Source organism: Phoenix dactylifera, chromosome 8 (assembly GCF_009389715.1).
Source record: "Phoenix dactylifera cultivar Barhee BC4 chromosome 8, palm_55x_up_171113_PBpolish2nd_filt_p, whole genome shotgun sequence".
In the NCBI taxonomy this organism is placed as follows: Eukaryota; Viridiplantae; Streptophyta; class Magnoliopsida; order Arecales; family Arecaceae; genus Phoenix; species Phoenix dactylifera.
Window position 1 is genome coordinate 19,704,766 of NC_052399.1, and position 19,483 is coordinate 19,724,248.

At 37.9% G+C, this 19,483-nt stretch overlaps 2 protein-coding genes across 2 annotated transcripts; one reads left to right on the forward strand and one right to left on the reverse strand.

The window, feature by feature from the left end:
* The first annotated feature begins 10,243 nt into the window (after nt 1-10,243).
* Nucleotides 10,244-13,531, forward strand: LOC103703030. The gene is made up of 4 exons (XM_008785728.4): nt 10,244-10,585; nt 10,673-10,888; nt 11,325-11,894; nt 12,900-13,531. Exons 1-4 carry the CDS (start codon nt 10,357-10,359, stop codon nt 13,214-13,216), a joined length of 1,332 nt encoding a protein of 443 aa, XP_008783950.1. The 5' UTR covers nt 10,244-10,356; the 3' UTR covers nt 13,217-13,531.
* Nucleotides 13,532-15,620: 2,089 nt separating this feature from the next.
* LOC103703031 lies at nt 15,621-19,483 on the reverse strand. Its single transcript, XM_008785730.3, has 4 exons — nt 18,927-19,483; nt 16,518-16,664; nt 16,018-16,095; nt 15,621-15,931 (listed from the first exon to the last, which is right to left on the reverse strand). The coding sequence occupies exons 1-4, from the start codon at nt 19,359-19,361 to the stop codon at nt 15,725-15,727; spliced, it is 867 nt and encodes a 288-aa protein (XP_008783952.2). The 5' UTR covers nt 19,362-19,483; the 3' UTR covers nt 15,621-15,724.

Sequence of the window (19,483 nt, forward strand, 5' to 3'; positions counted from 1 at the left end):
GCATGACTTCATTTTGAGCCAATCTGATACTATATTGATGAAAAAGCATGACACACATTAGCTAGCACTTAAATTCATTTGTGAATTTTGCTATCAATGCTTTTAAAGATTAGATATAAGATAATTTAGGGGACACTTAATGTATTAAAAGAAAGAAAGAAAGACCTGACTGTCCCTAATATCCATTATTCTACTAAAATTCAAAAGGCTATAGATTCAATGGACACCTGATGTGGCTGATACTTTTTCATTGGAATGGACCCGAATGAGAGATAATATATTGTCTAATAAATAAAAAAATAGAATTTTAATAGACAAGAAGGATCGATAGGCTCTCATACCATATTAAGATTTTATCTAAAAATATAAATGTGTATATTGACGAGCCTAGGAATATATAAGCACCACAAAAAATTTTAACTTGTCCAATGTGAGACCATTAGTCTTCAATAATGCCGAGCAAAAAAAAAATAATGCTAGTTGTTACTTGTATTACTTTTCAAAGATTAATGCTAGTAAAATCCAAAAACAGCAAGAAACTCAAATGAAAGTAAACTTGGATTATACTTTTTGATTTTGCATGGCACTACTTGGACTGAGTTGATGTCATGCCAATGACATAATGCAAGCCATGACAACAACTCTTAAATCTGTTATCTTTCGGAGATTTTGTTAACAATTCTCCTAAAAGATTTACATAGGTATAATCTGAAAAAAATGATAGATACGCGAGGAAGCCAGATAAGTAACATGACAAACACTTTTTTATATTCATGACAATAGCTAGACCAAGTTAACGGTATGCTGGTGAAAAATATAGGTTGCATTAGCTATCTCTTAAATATTTTTTTTTTAAGATTTTACTAGCATTTTTTTTGGCTGAAATGGCGGCTTTACGAAGCCCTCGCATATATACATCCACTAATATCAGTCACAAGAGTGCTTAGGAATCCCTAGTATAGCAAAGCTGGAGTATCCAAGAGCATGATGCCACTTTGATCGGCTCTAAAAGATGTCTTCCAATCATCCACACTTATGCTCTCCCTCTAGATGTGCTTAATTGCACTAGAGATACAGTTGGAAATAAGCCTTTGTGCATTTGCCAGGTTCTTTGATGCTCAGTCCCTGCTCTGGTACTTGTTATAACTATTCAGGAGTTATTTCCCAAAATTATGTTGTCACAAAACCAACATAGCATAAGATAATCCCGGAGCGCTCACTTAGCATTATTTTTTCAAAAGTATATATAAAATATATTTTAACAGACAATTGATTTGCTACTAATTCTTTTTGTCAGCCGGGCGTGGCTACTGTCACGTCAATGAAAAGTGCAGGTCAGATCAGTTGTCTCTTAAATTTATTATTTTTTTGGATTACACTATTTTTTTTTTTTGAAGGTTATACATGAAATGAGCTAAAGGGATGGACAATGTGTCATCAACTTTTATAACTATATGATATCAGCTTATGTCTTGTCATTAAAAGGTGACAACCACATTAGCCTAATCTCTTCCAAATCCAACATTTTTAGGCACTTTCCTCCCATGAGACCTGTACTTGCGATCTATCCTGCGAAGTACTAAATGATGAGTAAAAAAAAGAGTAATTTACCATGAAATACAAAATATAAAGATAGTCAATGATGCTCATCGGTATGATTGTGAACTATTGGTTACTAGTTTGGACATATTCAAAAGAAATGCTAACATTAAGCTATGAAGCAATTTATTCCAACCCTTTTAAAGATAGAAAATACGTGGTCAAATCACATCACGATTGACACGTTATTAACGTAAAATATCAACTACTCTTTGGTGATGTCACAATGATAAAAAAAAAACCAGATAACCTTTTTGAATTTCACTCATATTATTTTTTAGAATTTAGGCATGAGGCAAAAATTTAAACTATAGATATATTGGATTTGACTTTGCCTAATTCTTAGGGAAAAAAACCTTTTCATTATTTTTTTAGATTTCGTGGATATTACTTTTTTTAAAAAAATTATAAATGGGTTAAATTTAAAGGATAAATGATGTTTTATGAACATTGTCTTTTACCTGTCATCAGCCACTGTCAACAGTGTCAATTGATGAGAAATGTAAGCCACATACATTGTCCCATTAATCTATTTTTTTATGGTTTATCTAATACAAGTCCAATCAAAAATGAGTGGACGTGGGATTGAGCACAAGTTCGTTGACATCCGGCATCCAATAGTGTTACCATGATTACCGGCACTCTTCATTCTTCTTTTTGAAAATTTCTCCCATCCATTTTACTCTATTTTTATCACTTGAACCTATCAATAGTCTACCAAGCAGCGAAAGATAGATGGCTGTGAATTGAGTGGCTGGTTATGTAGCCAATTACTTCGATAATATTCCGTGGATTAGAGATAAGGAGTTGCCTCCGGCACTCTAAGATATTTTATTTTTTGATTTTATCGAATGCAGTAAATACGAGTCTAAACAATCTATGGATGATAAATTTACCACGACATATTAAGATAAAGATAATCAAAAATTTACTGCAATATAAATTTTCCAAACTAATTTTGATACATAAAGATTTTAGGATCAAATACATACGCGAGTCTATACTAATCCATAACACAATACAAACCTCTCATTTTATTTGCATCTCAATATCTACAAACCTGCTTGCGTCCACAAGAATCTCATGATGAATTATTACTTTGCATTCCATGCCAGCGAAGGATGCCTTATCATCAGACTATTATCATACCATGATGACGACGACTGGTCGAGCAATCGATGAAAATTTTAGGATAATCATGAGCCCTTTGACGATGACTTATAAAAATAAATGAAGTAAAAAATTTGCTATTGCCTCACAGCCAACACGACTATCCATCATGAGTATTGGTTCACGGAAGTTGACCAATCCCTTTCAAATCATCACCTAAACCAATTCCTTGCATGATAAACACATAGAAAAGGCTGGCTTTTGACCTTTGTCTCACTCTTTAAATCACTAAAATCATCAAGACGGACAAGGGGATATAAAACTTAGGATGGTGGGCCGAGGCATGAATTTGGTGTAATATTCTGTAGAACTTGCAAGACTAATCATCTCTTTATTTGACTGGAGGGACAGTGATAACATTGGAAGTGGGAGGCACTCACTAGGTTTAGTATTTTGACTCTCACGGTCCCACTTCCCTAGATGGAAGGTGAGAGTTCTCTATTTATTTTGTATCTTTATTTATTTGTTTAGTTGGTGGAGTATACTTCTTTCTACAAACCATGGCTTCATGATTCATGCAATACAATAGTGATGGGGATTGAGATGCTCCAGATAATTAGATAGCCAATTGAAAGAAACAGTCGATCGGCATTAGTAAAGTATTTACAAATTAGGTTTAAACATGGCAAGCTTCAGGTTTGCTTGGCCTCGGGAAAGCTTGATCCAACTTTTTATGCTTTGTAATTTAGAATATGATAAGCGGGCAACTGATTATCAAAAAAGAAGCAACTCTCTATTGGCAGTAGAATGAAGAAACTCACTTTTTGGTGACAAAAGCTCCAAGGACTCCTACCAAATTTATGATTTTTCTATCATAAAAGATTTCTTTTATGCCTTTAATTTGAAGATGGGTCTTCACCTTGCATCTGATTCGATCTTCTAATCAAGGACGAAACCGAGAACACAAACAAGTTATCATAGATGTGATCTACGTTGCCTTCAGTATAAAGTCAAGCAGTAGATGTCGCACTTTTTCTTTAGGAAATATTTGGTCCCTTCATTTTTCCTACAACCCTCGCGGTGCATAAACTATTTGGCTCTTCTGGTGATCATTTGTTCGACCTAGGCTCTGAAATCGACAATAATGAATAATCTAATCCAATGTATCTGTCCTTCCAATATTCTCATGCAAAATGATTGTGTCGGGTGCACATGCATGTTTGATAGTTTTGCCCCACCAACTTGGGATAAATTAGCAATAAATCTCGTACAAGATTCCATTGGCCTCAGAAGATCTCCAACTTTTCATTCGTGGGCTTTATTTATTATAGCCGAGCCGAGGACCTCCGATCTGCGATGACGAACCGAGAGTTGTAGCAATCACCGTATACTTATAAAAAACTCTCTCTACGACTATACAAGATATCTCATCACGATATTATAAACATGCAGCGAAACAACCTTAAGTGATAATATGCAACTTTACTTTAATAACTAACTCAAAATTTAAATATCTCACAATTCTAGCAATATTCTAAGACAATACATCAATTTAAGAAAACTATAATCTAAGATAATCTGTGCCAAAGTTTTGCTAGTCGCTCTCCTATATTGAACCCCAGTAATACTAGTTCTTCGGTTATGTAAAAACAGTAAGAAAACATATAATGAGATAGACAACCCAATAAGTAATAAATACCTTAACTAAACAATTCATGTAATAACATAAAATATAAATACAAATTATAATGAATCAATGTAAAGACATAATCGGTTCCGTTTCAAAATACAAATCTATTAAATTCCATATCTTTCAAATATTCGTAGATGTAACATAAATCAAATTCGGAAAAAATCATATTTAACTCAACAACCTTAAACTATAGCTACATCTATACCCTGTGCCAAAAATAGAATCATACTTATACCCATGGAATGGGCCAGAATACTACACTTATACTCCATAGAGTGGGCCAGAATATCGCATTTATACCTTGCGGAGTGGGCCAGAATACCATATTTATATCTCATGGTAAGGCTAGAAGCAGATCCAATGAGCCTAATAATAGTCAGAGTGCCAATGCATAATCCCCAATTGGTAAGGTTCAGAATATAGTCAGGCTCAGAGTTCGAATATAATATATATCAAAGTTCTTTTTATAAAATAATATATATATCATAATCCAATCAAAATATGCATATACGATGTAAGATCAGTAAACAATATAACAATAGTTTGAAAAATATTACTCCTAATTACATATCTATTTTTCATTGGAAACACCATCTCATAAAATTCATAAATCATATATAAATCAATTAATAATTTTTTTGATGTCAAAATAATATTGTATAAATAAAAAAAATTAGAAAGACGCATCATTACTACTTTACACAAACAGCGAGTACACAATCCAACTAATACTAAGATCTTCCTTCAAAACCTAATATTCGAAACTACATTATTATTTTATTAAAATTAAATGCGATTAATCTAAGGATAAAAATTTCAAGTCTTGATACCCTCATAGGGCTGACTAAACAGAAGTGTCTGACACTCCGGTCGGTCCGATCAAAATGAAATTCATCTGATCATATTTAGACTAGGGTACAGGTGGTTCAATAGAGATAATGAGTGACCAATTGAGCCAAGGTTGGGGGGCACATCGTCCAACGACTATGGATCAAGGTCATTCACTAGAGCTAACCAAAAGTCATTAAGAGACATCCTTACCAGGCCCAACAATTCTAGAGAGATAGTACAGGTAGAGAGAGAAATAAGAGAGAGAAAGAAGAGAAAAAAAGAAAAAGGAGAGAGGAAGAGAGAACAAAGCCTCTCTCTCTAGCTGAGAAAGAAAAAAGAAGAGGAAAGGGGTGGCGGTGGTGGTGCTTGGGGTTAGGAGACTCATGATCGACTAACAGGCAGCCGACGGCGACTAGCAGCTGGCAACACTAAAACCAACAAAAACAGGGGTTTCGACCCTTTAAACCACTGAATCGAGATATCCCGGCAACCGAAGCCCCATCCATGGCTACAAACTATCGTGAGAAACCAGGCAGAGACCTCGACGACAAGATCCAACAGCATTACCGACCAGAAAGAAGGAATGATACCAAAAAAATCAAAAGGAAATAGGAAAAAAATACAACATCCGATTCTTGGCAAAAATAAGGCCATGATCGGTCGGAATTCTTGATCTATGAACTTGAAAAGAAGTGGAGGAAGGATTTCTTAAGGGATTTTTAGGACCTTACTGGTTTTAGATGATGTCTAGTTGTGGCAATGGGGAATGGTGTTCGACGAAAGCTCAAATCAATTGCTAGCGAGGTCCAATCCTTGGCCAATACCTTCGATTGGGAGGCCGAGGGGTCTTCAATGGTTTAAATAGATCCGGGATCGAGTTTTCGAGCTCTAATCAGCATTGGATTCCTCCAATGAAGATGAAAGGTAGGAGACTCTCATTGAAAGTCTTATTCACGTGCGGCAATTTTTTTATCTATGTTCTTTTTGTTTGGGCCATGCTTATGGGCCGGTCAAATAGACTTAGCCCAGTTCAACAAGGGCCAGATTTTATAATATATGTAGATGTTAAGAGGAGATAGAATCATGATTTTTTTTGTTGTCTTTTTATAATGATTGCTTTGAATGTTATCACTCCCGGCCATTAAATAATGAAAGAATAAAAAACAAGCTATAATTAAATAGTAAAGATAAACTGTATCGCTTATTAAAATTGTATCACTCCTCGCCATTAAATAGTCAAAGTAAGCAAAAAAAAAGGCTATAATTCAATAAAAGATAAACTGTGGAAACTCTAGCTTGTCTTAAAAAAAGGGTGCTCTTTATGCACCAATGCCTGCAGCGAAACTAACCGCATTGATGGTGTACATAACCGATGTTAGAGCAAGTTTTGGCACGCTCTGGAGCTACCATAAAAATAGGGAGCAATCATCGGCAATTATAGAGGAATCTTGCTTTCCTATCACGAACTTCATAACTTTTGCTTTTTTTATTCCCTCTTGCCTTTGAACATTCTTCTGCACCTTTCCCATTTCCAAATTTACTGGAAAAGTTTATGGCAACCTTTCTTTTTTACCTAGAAATTCTTTAATTCGTGAAAAGAATTCTTTTTCACTGAAATATTCTTTTTAAAAAGATAATTTCTGAAAAAAATGATGCCTAAAAAATAGTTTTGGCATATTTGGTTAATTATGAAAAGTGATATATTTTAGAGTAGCTTATGTTTGAGCATCTACTTTTCTGAAAAAATTGTATAAAATACTCATTATACTCTATAATAAAGAAAAAAATCTCATCCATAGATTTTGATGACTTAAATGTGATTTACAAAAAAAGAGACCCCAATTTCCAACAAGTAGAAAGTAGCTTTTCCAAGTTCTTCATGAAATTTTCCTTTCCGAGAATGCTATTTTTTTATATCTCTTCTTTGAAAACTCCAACCAAACAAAAAATAAATTTTTATTTTTTCATTGGCCACATTTTTTTATTTTCTTTTCTCTTTCTGCAAACCAAAGTCTCTAGAGCCACATCTCTTGCTAATGCACTTCTCTACTGGCTAGAACCTAATAATGCTTGATGATAAGAGTCTCATCAAACTTTGATCAACAGACATGTATCAAATCATATGATGTGAATGATTTTAGAGCCCGACACACTTTTTGATTCAAGGAAGGCAAAATGCACTTCTTGTTGTCTTGCTCTTGTCAAAGGAGAGAAACGAGGGAAAGATGAACTTATCAAGTTCAATCTAGGTATCAAATAATTTCCATGAGGTGATAGGTAAGAGCCATCCAAATTCCAAACTTCCCGTTGCATACATGCATCCAAGGATATTGGTTTCTCTCATCCAAGGATAGATAAGAGCTCTATTTGTTGCAGTATCCTATCCTTCTCTCATACACGATTTATTTATACAATTTTATACACGTCGAGCATCATCCATCCCCCTCTACTCGCTAGACCAGTGGCTGAGCTATGATTAATAATTCGGACCAGGCTTTACTTATCAGTCCAGCTATGACCACCCCTCTTTTTTCTTTCTTTTTTTGCATAAAGGAGGAGGGAGGGGAATTAGCCTCACCCACGTAGCAGTCCTCATTGGGCCATCCTTCCACCAAAAAATGTTCGATGCAGATAGAAAGTTTCTCATACCCTTCCCACCAGCACGGATAAACCCGCATGTGAGAGCATTACCCCAGCACCATCTCAATACTAGAGGACCAGTAGCGTTTCCAATGGGCAAATCAGATGGGGGTATCCGGTCTCCGCATTTCGAACTTGGATCACTTCATTGAAAATAAAACTCCATTCCAACTGTGCTACCACCCCGATGATAGCTAAAACCTTCATCAGGTCTCATAAATCTCGGCTACACGGGCTAGGATGCAGCATATATGTATATTAATTTTGACTGGTCTGTTAATTAATGAGTCATGATGGAATGTAAGTGGTAAAGAAGATAGAGTTGGAATGAACTCCATCTCTTTGCACCCTGAGGCTGAATCAGAAGTACAAAGCCTGACATGGATGTCCGGCCCATTTGCTCACCCTCAATTTCCCAACTATGTACCTTCTATAACCTCGGACGGCTTACAAGAACAAGAGAGCAAGTTAGTTTCCCACACTCTATTGAGTCTCCAGTAAGCAATCTCCAGCTAGAAGATGCCTAGGCTGTGACGGAAGAATCCAAACACTTCATCGTGGTAGGGATCAGGAATTGATTTAAATGGCTGAAAAGACCAATATCCCCTCCGTCCGGACCACATACCCACCTAACATTACAACGCTTTATAAAAGTGTTCCGCCTTGAACTGAAGGCACCGATGTTGGGTTCCTCTTCCGAAGCACGGAATTACTGCACCAAACCTCCGTACCAGCTTTTACAAATCTCGGGGAATTACGTAGCAGGGTTGGACACAGGGCCGGCCCGAGCCTTAGTCGACCGGCCCTGAGGCGACTGAGGCGGTCGCCTAAGGCCCCGGGCCAACAGAAGGCCCCCGAAAGGTGAAGAGAGAGAGAGAGAGAGGGAGGGAGGGAGGGACCGTGACCAAAAGGAAGCAAAGGCCCCATATAAAACGGGATGAGCTGGCTACGAGTCTTCCCCCTTGATGGAAGGGAGGTGGAGAGTTTCTTGGCCTGCAGAGGGGAAATTTAGGAAGTTGGGGACGGTAGTTTTGTTTTGGATGGAGAGAGAGAGAGAGAGGAGGGATTTGGTTGGCTTGATACACGCCTGAAGGCTGAAGCCACTCTTACCTTTCATCCCTTCTCTTGTTTGGTTTTGGTCTTGGTTTTCCTTCCCTCACATTACTCCTGATCCAGCTGGGCCATCAGGAAGAAAGGGGGATTGGAAATGGACTTCTTGGAGGGTGGAGATTCTTTTAATTTTCTCCTCTCGGTTTCTTCTCCCCACTTGGGTGGTAGAGAGAGAAGGAGGGAGGGGGTTGAATGGCTGCTGTGCTGTGATGTTGCGGTTGCTGCTTGGGTACTCACTTGAAGGGGAGATGGAGGGATGGGACTTTTATTAATTAGATGGAGTCAATTTCCCATAATGCCCCTACTTTCTCTTGTAGAGAAGCTCCTAGAGAAATTCTTTTCTTTACCTTGACCATGAAGTGCCATGGGATGACCTTTTCCTATTCTGCTCTTGCTTGACATGACAAACAAAATTGCCAAGCATTATCTCAGTTATTTAATCAGTTTTATGGCCCTTCTTTTAGGATAATTACTTTTCTGCATTTCCATTCAAAAATAATATTAAATTAAAAAGATTTCTGGCCTATCTTTGTTAGATTCATGTACCTTTGTTGAAATAGTGTACTTGATAGCTATCCATTTTCATATCATTTTTTTAATATTTTATATTTATTAAAAAAAATTATTATTAAAAAAAAAGGCCTTATTCATTGGATTCGCCTTAGGCCCCCAAATGTATTGGGCCGCCCCTGGTTGGGCACACCGTAGTGTTTTATCCGAGTTCTTACTTCAATAGCGAGGAAATGAAAGCCATTGCTGCAAGACATTATACCATAATTTTACCAGGCTTAAATGTACTTGAGAGTCGGTAAGGTATCTGGTCCAGATTTTTGATTCCAAAATCCACATATAAGCCTTTACCATAAGTTTATATCACGACTAAATTTGTCTAGATTTGCATTAAATAATCCCAAGCCCTGCAGATTTGCATTAAGTTTGGTCTTCTAATACCAAATTTGTTCACATCAGTTTCAAAATTTGCATAAATTTGAATATTTGATAGCTAAATAGTACACAACTGGGACTCTAGCGTATTACAAAAAAAAAAAAAAAATGCTTTTCACATAAATATCATAGTGCAGAATTTCATCCAAAAAAATTAGCTGAAAGGTATATTTTAAATTTTTTAATCTTATATAAGTATGCAAAATTTCTTCATTAAATAAATGATATGAAATTAAACACTTTTTCATAATGATTTACCTATCTACTTGTGTTCTCTATCCACCGTAGATAGGTGCAAAGCATGAACCGCGGTCCCTGCTCTTGGTGTCGCAAGGTTAATGAGGCCTGAGGGGAAAAGTGGAAGGAGAGTGAGAGAGACGTGCATATAGGTAACAGAGGCGCATCGACTCTGCTCGGCGAGACATGTGATGGGAAGGCTTGAATCCCCTCTCCTCTTCCAATCCAAAATCCTCTGCCTCTCCCTCCTCTACCTCCTCACCACTCTTCCTTTGTCTATCTACGTTTCCATCTCCCAGACGGGATGCCCTCCCCTCATCCCCAAGACCCAGCTCTTCTCCTACCCTTCCACCTACGGCGAGCACAAGTACGCCCTCCCGACCACCCGCTCCACATGCCGCTCCCCTGTTCAGTTCTCAGGTGAATTCTCTCAAAATTCGATCCAAATATCGGTCATTTCGATCCAAGTTTCGATTTTTATGATCGGATTCCGTCCCATCTGATCAGACTACCGTGCGGTTTTCGAGGAGATCCGTAGTCTCTGCTGGAATTCCACGTCGTCCGCTCCTTCCTCCCCTGGTTTGAGATACCTGGCGGGCAGGGGAGGCAGCTTCGCGGGGAATTTTTCGACGCAGAAGAGGAAGTCTTTCTTCAATCACACCGATGATGATCAGGTTGAGGTCCCTTGTGGATTCCTCAAGGAATTCCCCGTCAGGGAATCTGGTTTGTTCTTCCTAAACCTTATAATTATCTTTTGACCGTGACTCATGAATTCTAGTTGGACGTTCTCTTTTTATGATAATTTTACAATTTCGGACGGATGTTTTGGAGGATGGATCATGTTGGATTGAATTTCTCGGAAAAATGGGTTTCCTTTCCAGAATTATATTAGGTGAAAATCATATCTGAAATTAAAAAATAACCAAATACCTAAACTCCATCAATTCTATTTGGTGAAGAACATAATGTCCGAACCTTGAATTTTGATTCTAGAAAGGAAACCTTCGCTTGGAATAAAGAGAATTTCGTATTATAAAAGATGTCACCTTTTCAATTAAAACATTCCATTAAGTGAGTTAGGAAAGTTCCTTCCTGCAGTCCACTTTAACATGATTGTTTGTTTGATCCCCTCATGCTTTGTTTGTGGCCTCGAACGCAGACGGATTGGCCATGGAGCGTTGCAGTGGAGTGGTTGTGGCATCGGCGATCTTCGGCGACCATGACAAAATTCGGCAACCAAAGGGCTTGGGCGTCCAGACATTACAATTTGTTTGTTTCTTTATGTTCATAGATGATTCCACTCTCAGAGGCCTTGCTGCCCACGACATCCTTACGAACACGGAAGGGGACGGCGTCGACATGATTGGAGCATGGAGGATAGTAAGGGTCTTGAGCAGCGAATTGCCTTATGATAACCCTGCGATGAATGGAGAGATCCCAAAGCATTTGATTCACAGGCTCTTCCCACATTCGAAATTCAGCATCTGGTTGGACGCAAAGCTTCAGCTCACAGTAGACCCCTTGCTGCTGATCCATTCTCTTTTGATAGCAAAGGATGCGGACATGGCTATCTCCAAGCATCCTTTCAATGTCCACACCATGGAAGAGGCAATGGCGACCGCAAGGTGGAGGAAGTGGGCAGATATCGAGTCTCTGAGAGTGCAAATGGAGACATACTGTGAGAATGGGCTGCAACCCTGGTCACCCAGCAAGCACCCGTATACAACAGGTGCCACACTCACCTTTGTGTCTTATAAGCCTAAGAGACATGCCTATGTTGATATCCTCTGTTATTTCTTTCTGATAGGAATACAAAAAAATAAATATTTGGAAGTCCATGGATGCTCTCTCTCAGAAAGTAGTGCATGGAAAGTGCATAGGTCACAATAGAAGCATTACTAATTAGACACTGTGATTCTTAACCTTTAATGCATGTCAACCTATTACGTTACTTTGGTCAATTAAAGGATCAGCATTCAGAACTTCTCATAATGTATATACACACACATAATCACATGCTAACATTCCTTTTCTTTCTTTTTTTTTTTGAGTATGTAACAACAGTGATTTACCTTATTTAAGTTTAATTTCTGTTCCTCTTTGGTAAGTTATCTTTATGTTATTTTAAAGCTTAATGGAATTCTCAAACAGAAGTATTCCAATCACAGTTTTCTTTTTTCCTTTTGTTTTCTTAAAGCACCTCCAATTATGTCAGTGTATGCAAACAGAATTTATTAGATAGCACAATGTCATGGATGCTTTTTAAGAGAAAAGTTGGAGAGAATTGAGACTCTGTGTTACCTTATTTAAGAAAATGAAACGGCATGCACTATATGCTGCAGATTTCCTACTACCAGAATAAAAGCCTGTCCCCGTGCACATATCAAAGTCACAAAATTCAGAAAATAATTGAAAAAAACTTTCCACTCAGCTAAATGCATCTTCATTTTTTTTTTTGAACATAATTATAATGTCTAATTCATGGACTCTATGTGTGATTTCCCTCTCTTATTGCTGCTGCTGCCTGGTCCTGCTTGCTCTGCATTTGTATGCCACCTGTCGCATTAATTTTTCTTCATCCTTCCAAAATTCCAACTCTCTTTTTGGAGTAAAAGTTTCAGTGCATGCATCCCTGACTTTTGAGTACAAGAATGATCCCTACTTGTGTGTCAGCCAACCATATTCTCTTTCGCATTATTCTAAGGTTTCCTAGTTATTTTATATGATGGCCCAGATGTTCCAGACACTGCACTCATAATAAGGAGGCACGGACTTCGTAGCAACCTCTTCTCCTGCCTTCTATTCAACGAGCTGGAAGCTTTTAACCCCAGGGACCAGCTCGCTTTCGCCTACGTGAGGGATCTTATGAGCCCCAAGATCAACATCAACATGTTCGAGGTGGAGGTTTTCGAGCATGTAGCTGTGGAGTACAGGCATAACCTCAAACGCGATGGAGTTGGGCAGCAGATCCGGAGGGCCTCCTCACGAGACATCGGCGAGAGCAGCTGCAAGGCCTACCTTCTGAAGATGTGGGGAGAATCCAACGATTAAGGCTTAAGGCTTTTTGGCCTTCTCCCACACGCAAGTGCACATGAAGCCTATGAGTTATGAGATAATTGGGGACCAGAAATTAAGAAAACGCCGCCCACCATTACAAGAACCTCGAAGGGGAAGACATTGACTTTCAGTGCACAAAAGAACCGGGGAGGTGGGATTGCTTATATGGGGGAGGTGGTGATTAGTTCACTCCACCAGCTCCATTTTTTAAGATTCTTTATGTAAGCACTTGAGGAAGAGAGTAATTCTTTTTTTCAGCCTATTAGGCATTCCCATGAATGAATAATTTATAATTAGTGTTTTTTTTTTTTTTAAATGAAGACCGAGGCAATTTTTTTGTTTTGTTTTTTTTCTTTTTAGCTTATCCATCAAGAACTGCTTGACTTGAGTATGTAACTTTTTTTTTTGATTGTTTTGAAAATTAGATTTAGTGGGTTGATTCCACCCACTCCACCTTCAAGTCAATCATGCCGAACTTCATAGGCTAACAAACTAGAGGTGCATTAACTTTGGGTGGAATGTGAAAGAAATAAATGATGAACTAGGAAAAAGACTAACAAAAGTGCGATTGACCTTGCAATGTGTTTTAAAGTGTTGTATTTAGAAGAGGATCCGTTCCAAAAGAAGCACGAATTGCTTGATGGCTTTGCTGCAAGATATAATGATCCTTTCATAAACTATATGCAGTAGACAATGCTCTATAAAGCTTGGTGATAGAGAGGAGAGGAGGGGAGAGTTAGCTCAAAAATTCATGTATCTTTATTCTTTAGAGACCATCGACCCTCTTTTTACAACCCTTTAAGGCCACTAATGAAATAATGAATAATCCTTAAATGTCTAATTGTTTGAGTCAATCAAGTCGTAACAATCAAAATACTAAATATGGTAGTTTCTTAAGTATACATATGTAACACATGCTATACAAGTCAAAATGACTTCTTAAAAATGTGGTGGAAAATATAAAAAGAAATAGGTGTACAAGACATGGACAATATCACACCTTATTGATGGTATATGTCTCTGGTCTCACCAAGTCATGTGACGTAGTGTACACATATACGAAAAAAATATAAAAATTTAGAATTTCTAAAATAGACTTAAAAACTTTTAATAAAATAATTTTAAAATATAAAATATTTAATGGCTTCTAATTGTTTGAAATTTAAAAATATTTTTTGGTTTGAATAAGCTCGAACATATAATAGAGGTTGGAATTTGTAGGCAAGGAGTTTCATGTGATCCTCAAATTCTTTCGTTCCATCATCAAGAGACTTACCTTCATTGGCAAGCTAGCTGACCTGAATGCCCTGCATTGGCTAGTATTTTTGAGAACCTATCAGCATTCATGTTTTGTGCCACCAACAGGGATTGGTACAAGAACATCAAGTCCCTATTAATGACCACTCTCAAGGACCATAGTTTAGCTTGGGAGGACATTATTTGTGTGGCATTAGCTGCTACAGTCGTCCAAGAAATTGTTCATTTCATCGACTTCGATAAAAGTTATATTAGATGCCATCAGAGCAGCTTCCCTAGGTACTAGATCTAGAAAGTCTATGAGAAATTGGATCTTGTCCACCTGGCTAGAATAAATTTATGACCTCAAGATAAAAAGAGGATGACCATGCGATAGATGTTTCGATCAACTTGTATCGACAAGTAAGGGACCTGAAGTTTAGGATAGCAAGAACATTTGGGGTCTGTTTGGATGATTAGACTAAAAATCCTGTTGGATTTGTAGACTAAACCAATACAACCAGTAAAATCAAAGGATTATAGTCTGAACTAGGTCTATATTCATAAGTGCATAGAAATAGTTTTAGAATGGGCCGGCCTGAATTTTATAAGGATAAAAAAGATCTAACCCAATCTATGAATCCAATAAAATTTTCGGTCTAATCATCCAAACAGGATAGTTTTTTTTTTTTACCCCTTTTTATGAAAAGCAACATAATTTGATATTGTAACTTACTTTTTAGATCGGTATCATTATAGATAGCATACTACTCATTGATATACTTTTTCCAAGATTCTCTGTTTCACCAAAGACATTGCCTTACTAATTTTGCCTTTTGTTTTGAAAAAAAAAAAATGGTAGAAGGACCACTACTCATGTATGATATATGCTTGTCGGAGACACAAATTAATGTTTTTTTGAGGTATGTATGTAGACCCTCCTCCAAATCTGTGAGTACAACCACTAGGCTATAACATTACTTGTTAAGCATATTGTGTTCTTGCTCTTGGTCATACTTCATATTTCCTGACTTGCTCATAGCATGTGATAATCTACTAAAAGGCATGCACACCATAGTTCAGTTTTTACTTCATCCATTTCTTTGTTCGCATCGCTAACGATACTTTGCAGCACCTTAGTCTCTCCTATCAGCATGAGATCTTAATGCAGGATAAATAGCCCAAATCTCATAAAATTAAAGAATATAGTTTCACACAAATTATTAATATATAACAACCTCCCTTTTGCACCATCCCCTCTTTATTTTATTTAGGCATGGTCTTAGCATGATCGATCTCTTTCTTTAGATTGCCAACGACCTTCTCAAATTTGCCGAAATCATGCACGATGCCATAAAGTGGAGATCCCTCCTTAATAGACTCAGGCCAATGGAAGCGGCTGCGAACGTCCTGAAACTCCTTGTAGCACTCTTTAGCTTTCTCCATGTCACCCAATATGGAGTGAATTATCGCCTATGGTGCCACAAAACAACTTGTTATTAAATGAAGTTTACATCCCTTTTATGGAAGAAATGAAGCCAGTTGAGAGGTTAACTCACCTTATAAAGGGGACCTCGGGCATCAGAAATTACCTTGTCCTCAAGGCACTTGCACCCTAGAGCCTTCTTGTACTCTCCCTTGCAAACGTAAATAGAAACAAATGTTGTCAAGTAGGAAAAATAAATAGTTAATAGGGGCATGTCAAAGAATTAGTGGGCACCTAATTTGCCTTCAAATATAACTATGGATTGGGGAGGGAGATGACCAATTAAGAATGTTACAATGCTCAAAAAGAATGGCATATTGAGATTTCTTGCCTATTGGGAAAGATTTGCATCCTTCTAGTTTCATTTCAAAGTTTGCATAGAATTATTAATTGTTTTTAGTTATATTATTAATGGGAAATTTTGTTCTTTTAAGTTTTCTTGTTGGTTATGACCATTACTATTTATTATTGGTATAATAAAGTCATCAAAGAGGAAAGATTAAATGACTTCCGCAGTAACAAAATTTGACAGCACGGAAGTCATCAAAGAGGGAAGGTTAAATGAATTGGAACCTTGTATATGAGCATTTCAACTAGCAACATTTGAAGCTCGTGTGCTTCATGAGGCTGCTTCTTTTCGTCAGCCTCCTGTGCTGCTTTTTCCAACATTTTTATTGCCTCATCCTCCTTTCCACTCATCTCCAGTTTTGCTGCAGCTCTCTGCCATGCAAACACATTTAGTTTTTTTGAACACAAAGCATTAAATTCAAAAAATAAGAATCAAGCCTTTCTCTATCAAAATGGGTTAAAAATCATCACTATGACTCAATGAAGTTCCGTGATCGAGTCTGTTAACAGCTTGGCTAATATAATGTTAACCATTAACCAACTCGGTTAATATTATAATATCAGAGTCTGCTTTAACATTTGATTACCGTTGTTTGGAGAATATTAACATTTGACTGTCAATTTGAAAAATCAAACCATGCAGGAGTGACAGCATCTTGGTTGTTTAAGCCAAGAATCAAGATTCTTTTTAGTCCACGGTTGGATCGGAAACAGCATGCAGTACATAAATTGCAACCATGTAGCCCCTGCTCAATCATTGTCATCAGTGATTGACAAACTGGCCCTTTCCAATCCAAACACCATCGACACTCTTAATTGAATTGGTGGATAAGTAATGTCATGTGAGATCTTTCAAGTGGCTGGCAAAGAAATTTTACGTGCATGATGTATCTTTTAGAATTATTATTTCTTAAACACATCTGCATTTGTATGTCATGAGGTGCAAGAACTACTTTAACATGGATTTATTTAATGCGATATCCAAGCATAAGCAATACATAAATCAAATCTTGTTTGCTTAAACACCATTATTATGGTTTTAGATAGTAATTACTGTTGGAAAAACTGGTTTGGTCCACCCATGATGATTCAACCAAACCGGTTAACCAAAAGATATGATCTCATGTCCAAAAAAAATGTCTTTTCATAGACATCCCTCCAAGTTTGAAACTGTCTATTGACAGTTATGCATTGAAGTCATACATATATATATATATATATATATATATATATATATATATATATATATATATATATATATATATATATATATATATATATATATATATATATATATGAATGTAAGGCTTCATTTTTTAAGTGTGTGATTAAGAGACTCTCTACAAGTGTTTTGGGCATTTAGGTTGTGGAAAATAGTAGATTTTTATTGGTAAAATCCACTCCTCGATCAGTGAATCGAACCAAAGGGAAAAACTGTAAGTGACCCGTAATCCTTGCTTATGTTATTGTATTTATCTTTTAATTACTTTAGCACGGCTTTCAACCTGCAGCGTAGCTGGGAGAAATGGCCCTATGGGTGTTCGCCTTCCCAATGATGAACACTGCCTCCCGTGCCATATGGTGCGATTGAAGCCTTGGTGGAGTATCAAAAGAAAATCCCAGAGTAAAGGCCAGAAGAAAATGGGAAAAAAAAAAATCTTCTACTAGCCCTTTCTATTGTCACCAGAACATCCAATTATAATAGCTCCATCACTTGTAGTTTTGTACGTCATACGTATATGGTAAATACACCGTAGATTTATGAGCTGGAAGAAAAAAAAAAGGAGTCAGGATCCTCTCTAATTCAAACATGAACTAGAGTGGTATAGTTTTCAGATCATGACACATTTTTACACCAATTTGATTGGATGGGGCCTAGGTGCAATTAATGAGGTATACGGTGTCTTATATCATATATTGGACCAATCTAGTTGTCGTCGGAAGCAGGAATTGGCCATGATTGGTGGATCGAACGGCTCCAATTCGGATCGGAGAGGATATCCTAACTCAAAACTTAATTTGATGAAAGTTTTCAAAATTTTGATCAAAAGCAATCACACCATGAATCTGTATTATATGAATCAACCCCCTAGTCCAAGTGCAAATGTTCGGTCTTCTTGCAGTTAGGGATTTGAGCTCACCATACGTGCATTAAGGTCCTCTCAGCGCAAAACAAGATAAAATTGAGTGGAAAATTTTCTACAATCCTTACTGAAGGAAAAATCCTACACTCGAGTTTGGAAGGCAAACAAGTTTTATTCGCCCCACAAAATTGAAATTTCTTTACAAATAGATTGGGTTATAGAGCATCCTTGCCAACAAAACTCAACTCATATCAAAAGTGAGTACGATCATCCATTCCTACCAATATTTAGAAATAGATAAGATATGAGTTTCGGATTGAAATAAGCGAGAGAAAAAGACGAGCATGGCGCTGAGTCGGTCTCCTAAGCATGATTATCCTCGTATTTATTATGCAGTAGTCGTAATCAGAGGAGATCCACATGGTAGAAAGTGATGCACCCCTCATGCACCATACTGAAGGGTTGGGAAGTACTCACGTTAGAGCTATATGCACTGCCGTTTCAAAAGAAGAAGAAGAAGAAGAAGAAGAAGGTCTTGAGAGTTGCCTACGTGCAATTCCTTGTAGCTTATAGTCATGGGCTCCTTTGCGAGCAGCAACCGCATTTGTTCGGCGGCAGTGTCGAGCGCCCCCTTGTCGACGCGCGCCTCCTGGGCGTCCAGGATCCTCTCCAAGGCCGCCTCCCCGCCGTGGAGCGCGGCGATGGACAACGATCGGTGGAGCGCGGCGATGGGCAACGGTCGGTGGAGCACGTCCGGCTTCCTCCGCCTCTTGGTTCCGTAGGCCAGCGCCGAGCACACGCACGCGAAGATGAGCGGTCCCGCCGCCGGCCCCGTCAGCGTGCGAAAGCAGGCGCTCCCCGCCCCCTTCACCGCCGTCGCCATCCACCGTAACCCCGACACCGGCCTTCCGCCGCCGCCGCCAGGTCCCGACGCTTGCTCGTCCATGCGGTGGATGTCTACCGTACACTCATTCCCGTTGGCCATTGATGTGTATATTCGTATATGTTTAGAAGAAAGAAAAGAAAAGAAGAGAAAATGGAGGCCGGAGACTGAAGGGGATGGGGTGTGGGAGGAGTAATAAAGAGAATTGGAGGTGATACATATCT

Coding starts and splice junctions, on each gene's coding strand:
- LOC103703030 (XM_008785728.4), top strand. CDS start 10,357: ATGGGAAGGCTTGAATCCCCTCTCCTCTTCCAATCCAAAATCCTCTGC. Junction 10,889..11,324: donor ATTCCCCGTCAGGGAATCTG/GTTTGTTCTTCC, acceptor CCTCGAACGCAG/ACGGATTGGCCATGGAGCGT. Junction 11,895..12,899: donor CAAGCACCCGTATACAACAG/GTGCCACACTCA, acceptor ATGATGGCCCAG/ATGTTCCAGACACTGCACTC.
- LOC103703031 (XM_008785730.3), bottom strand. CDS start 19,361: ATGGCCAACGGGAATGAGTGTACGGTAGACATCCACCGCATGGACGAG. Junction 16,665..18,926: donor TAAGCTACAAGGAATTGCAC/GTAGGCAACTCT, acceptor TTTGCATGGCAG/AGAGCTGCAGCAAAACTGGA. Junction 15,932..16,017: donor CCCGAGGTCCCCTTTATAAG/GTGAGTTAACCT, acceptor GTGGCACCATAG/GCGATAATTCACTCCATATT.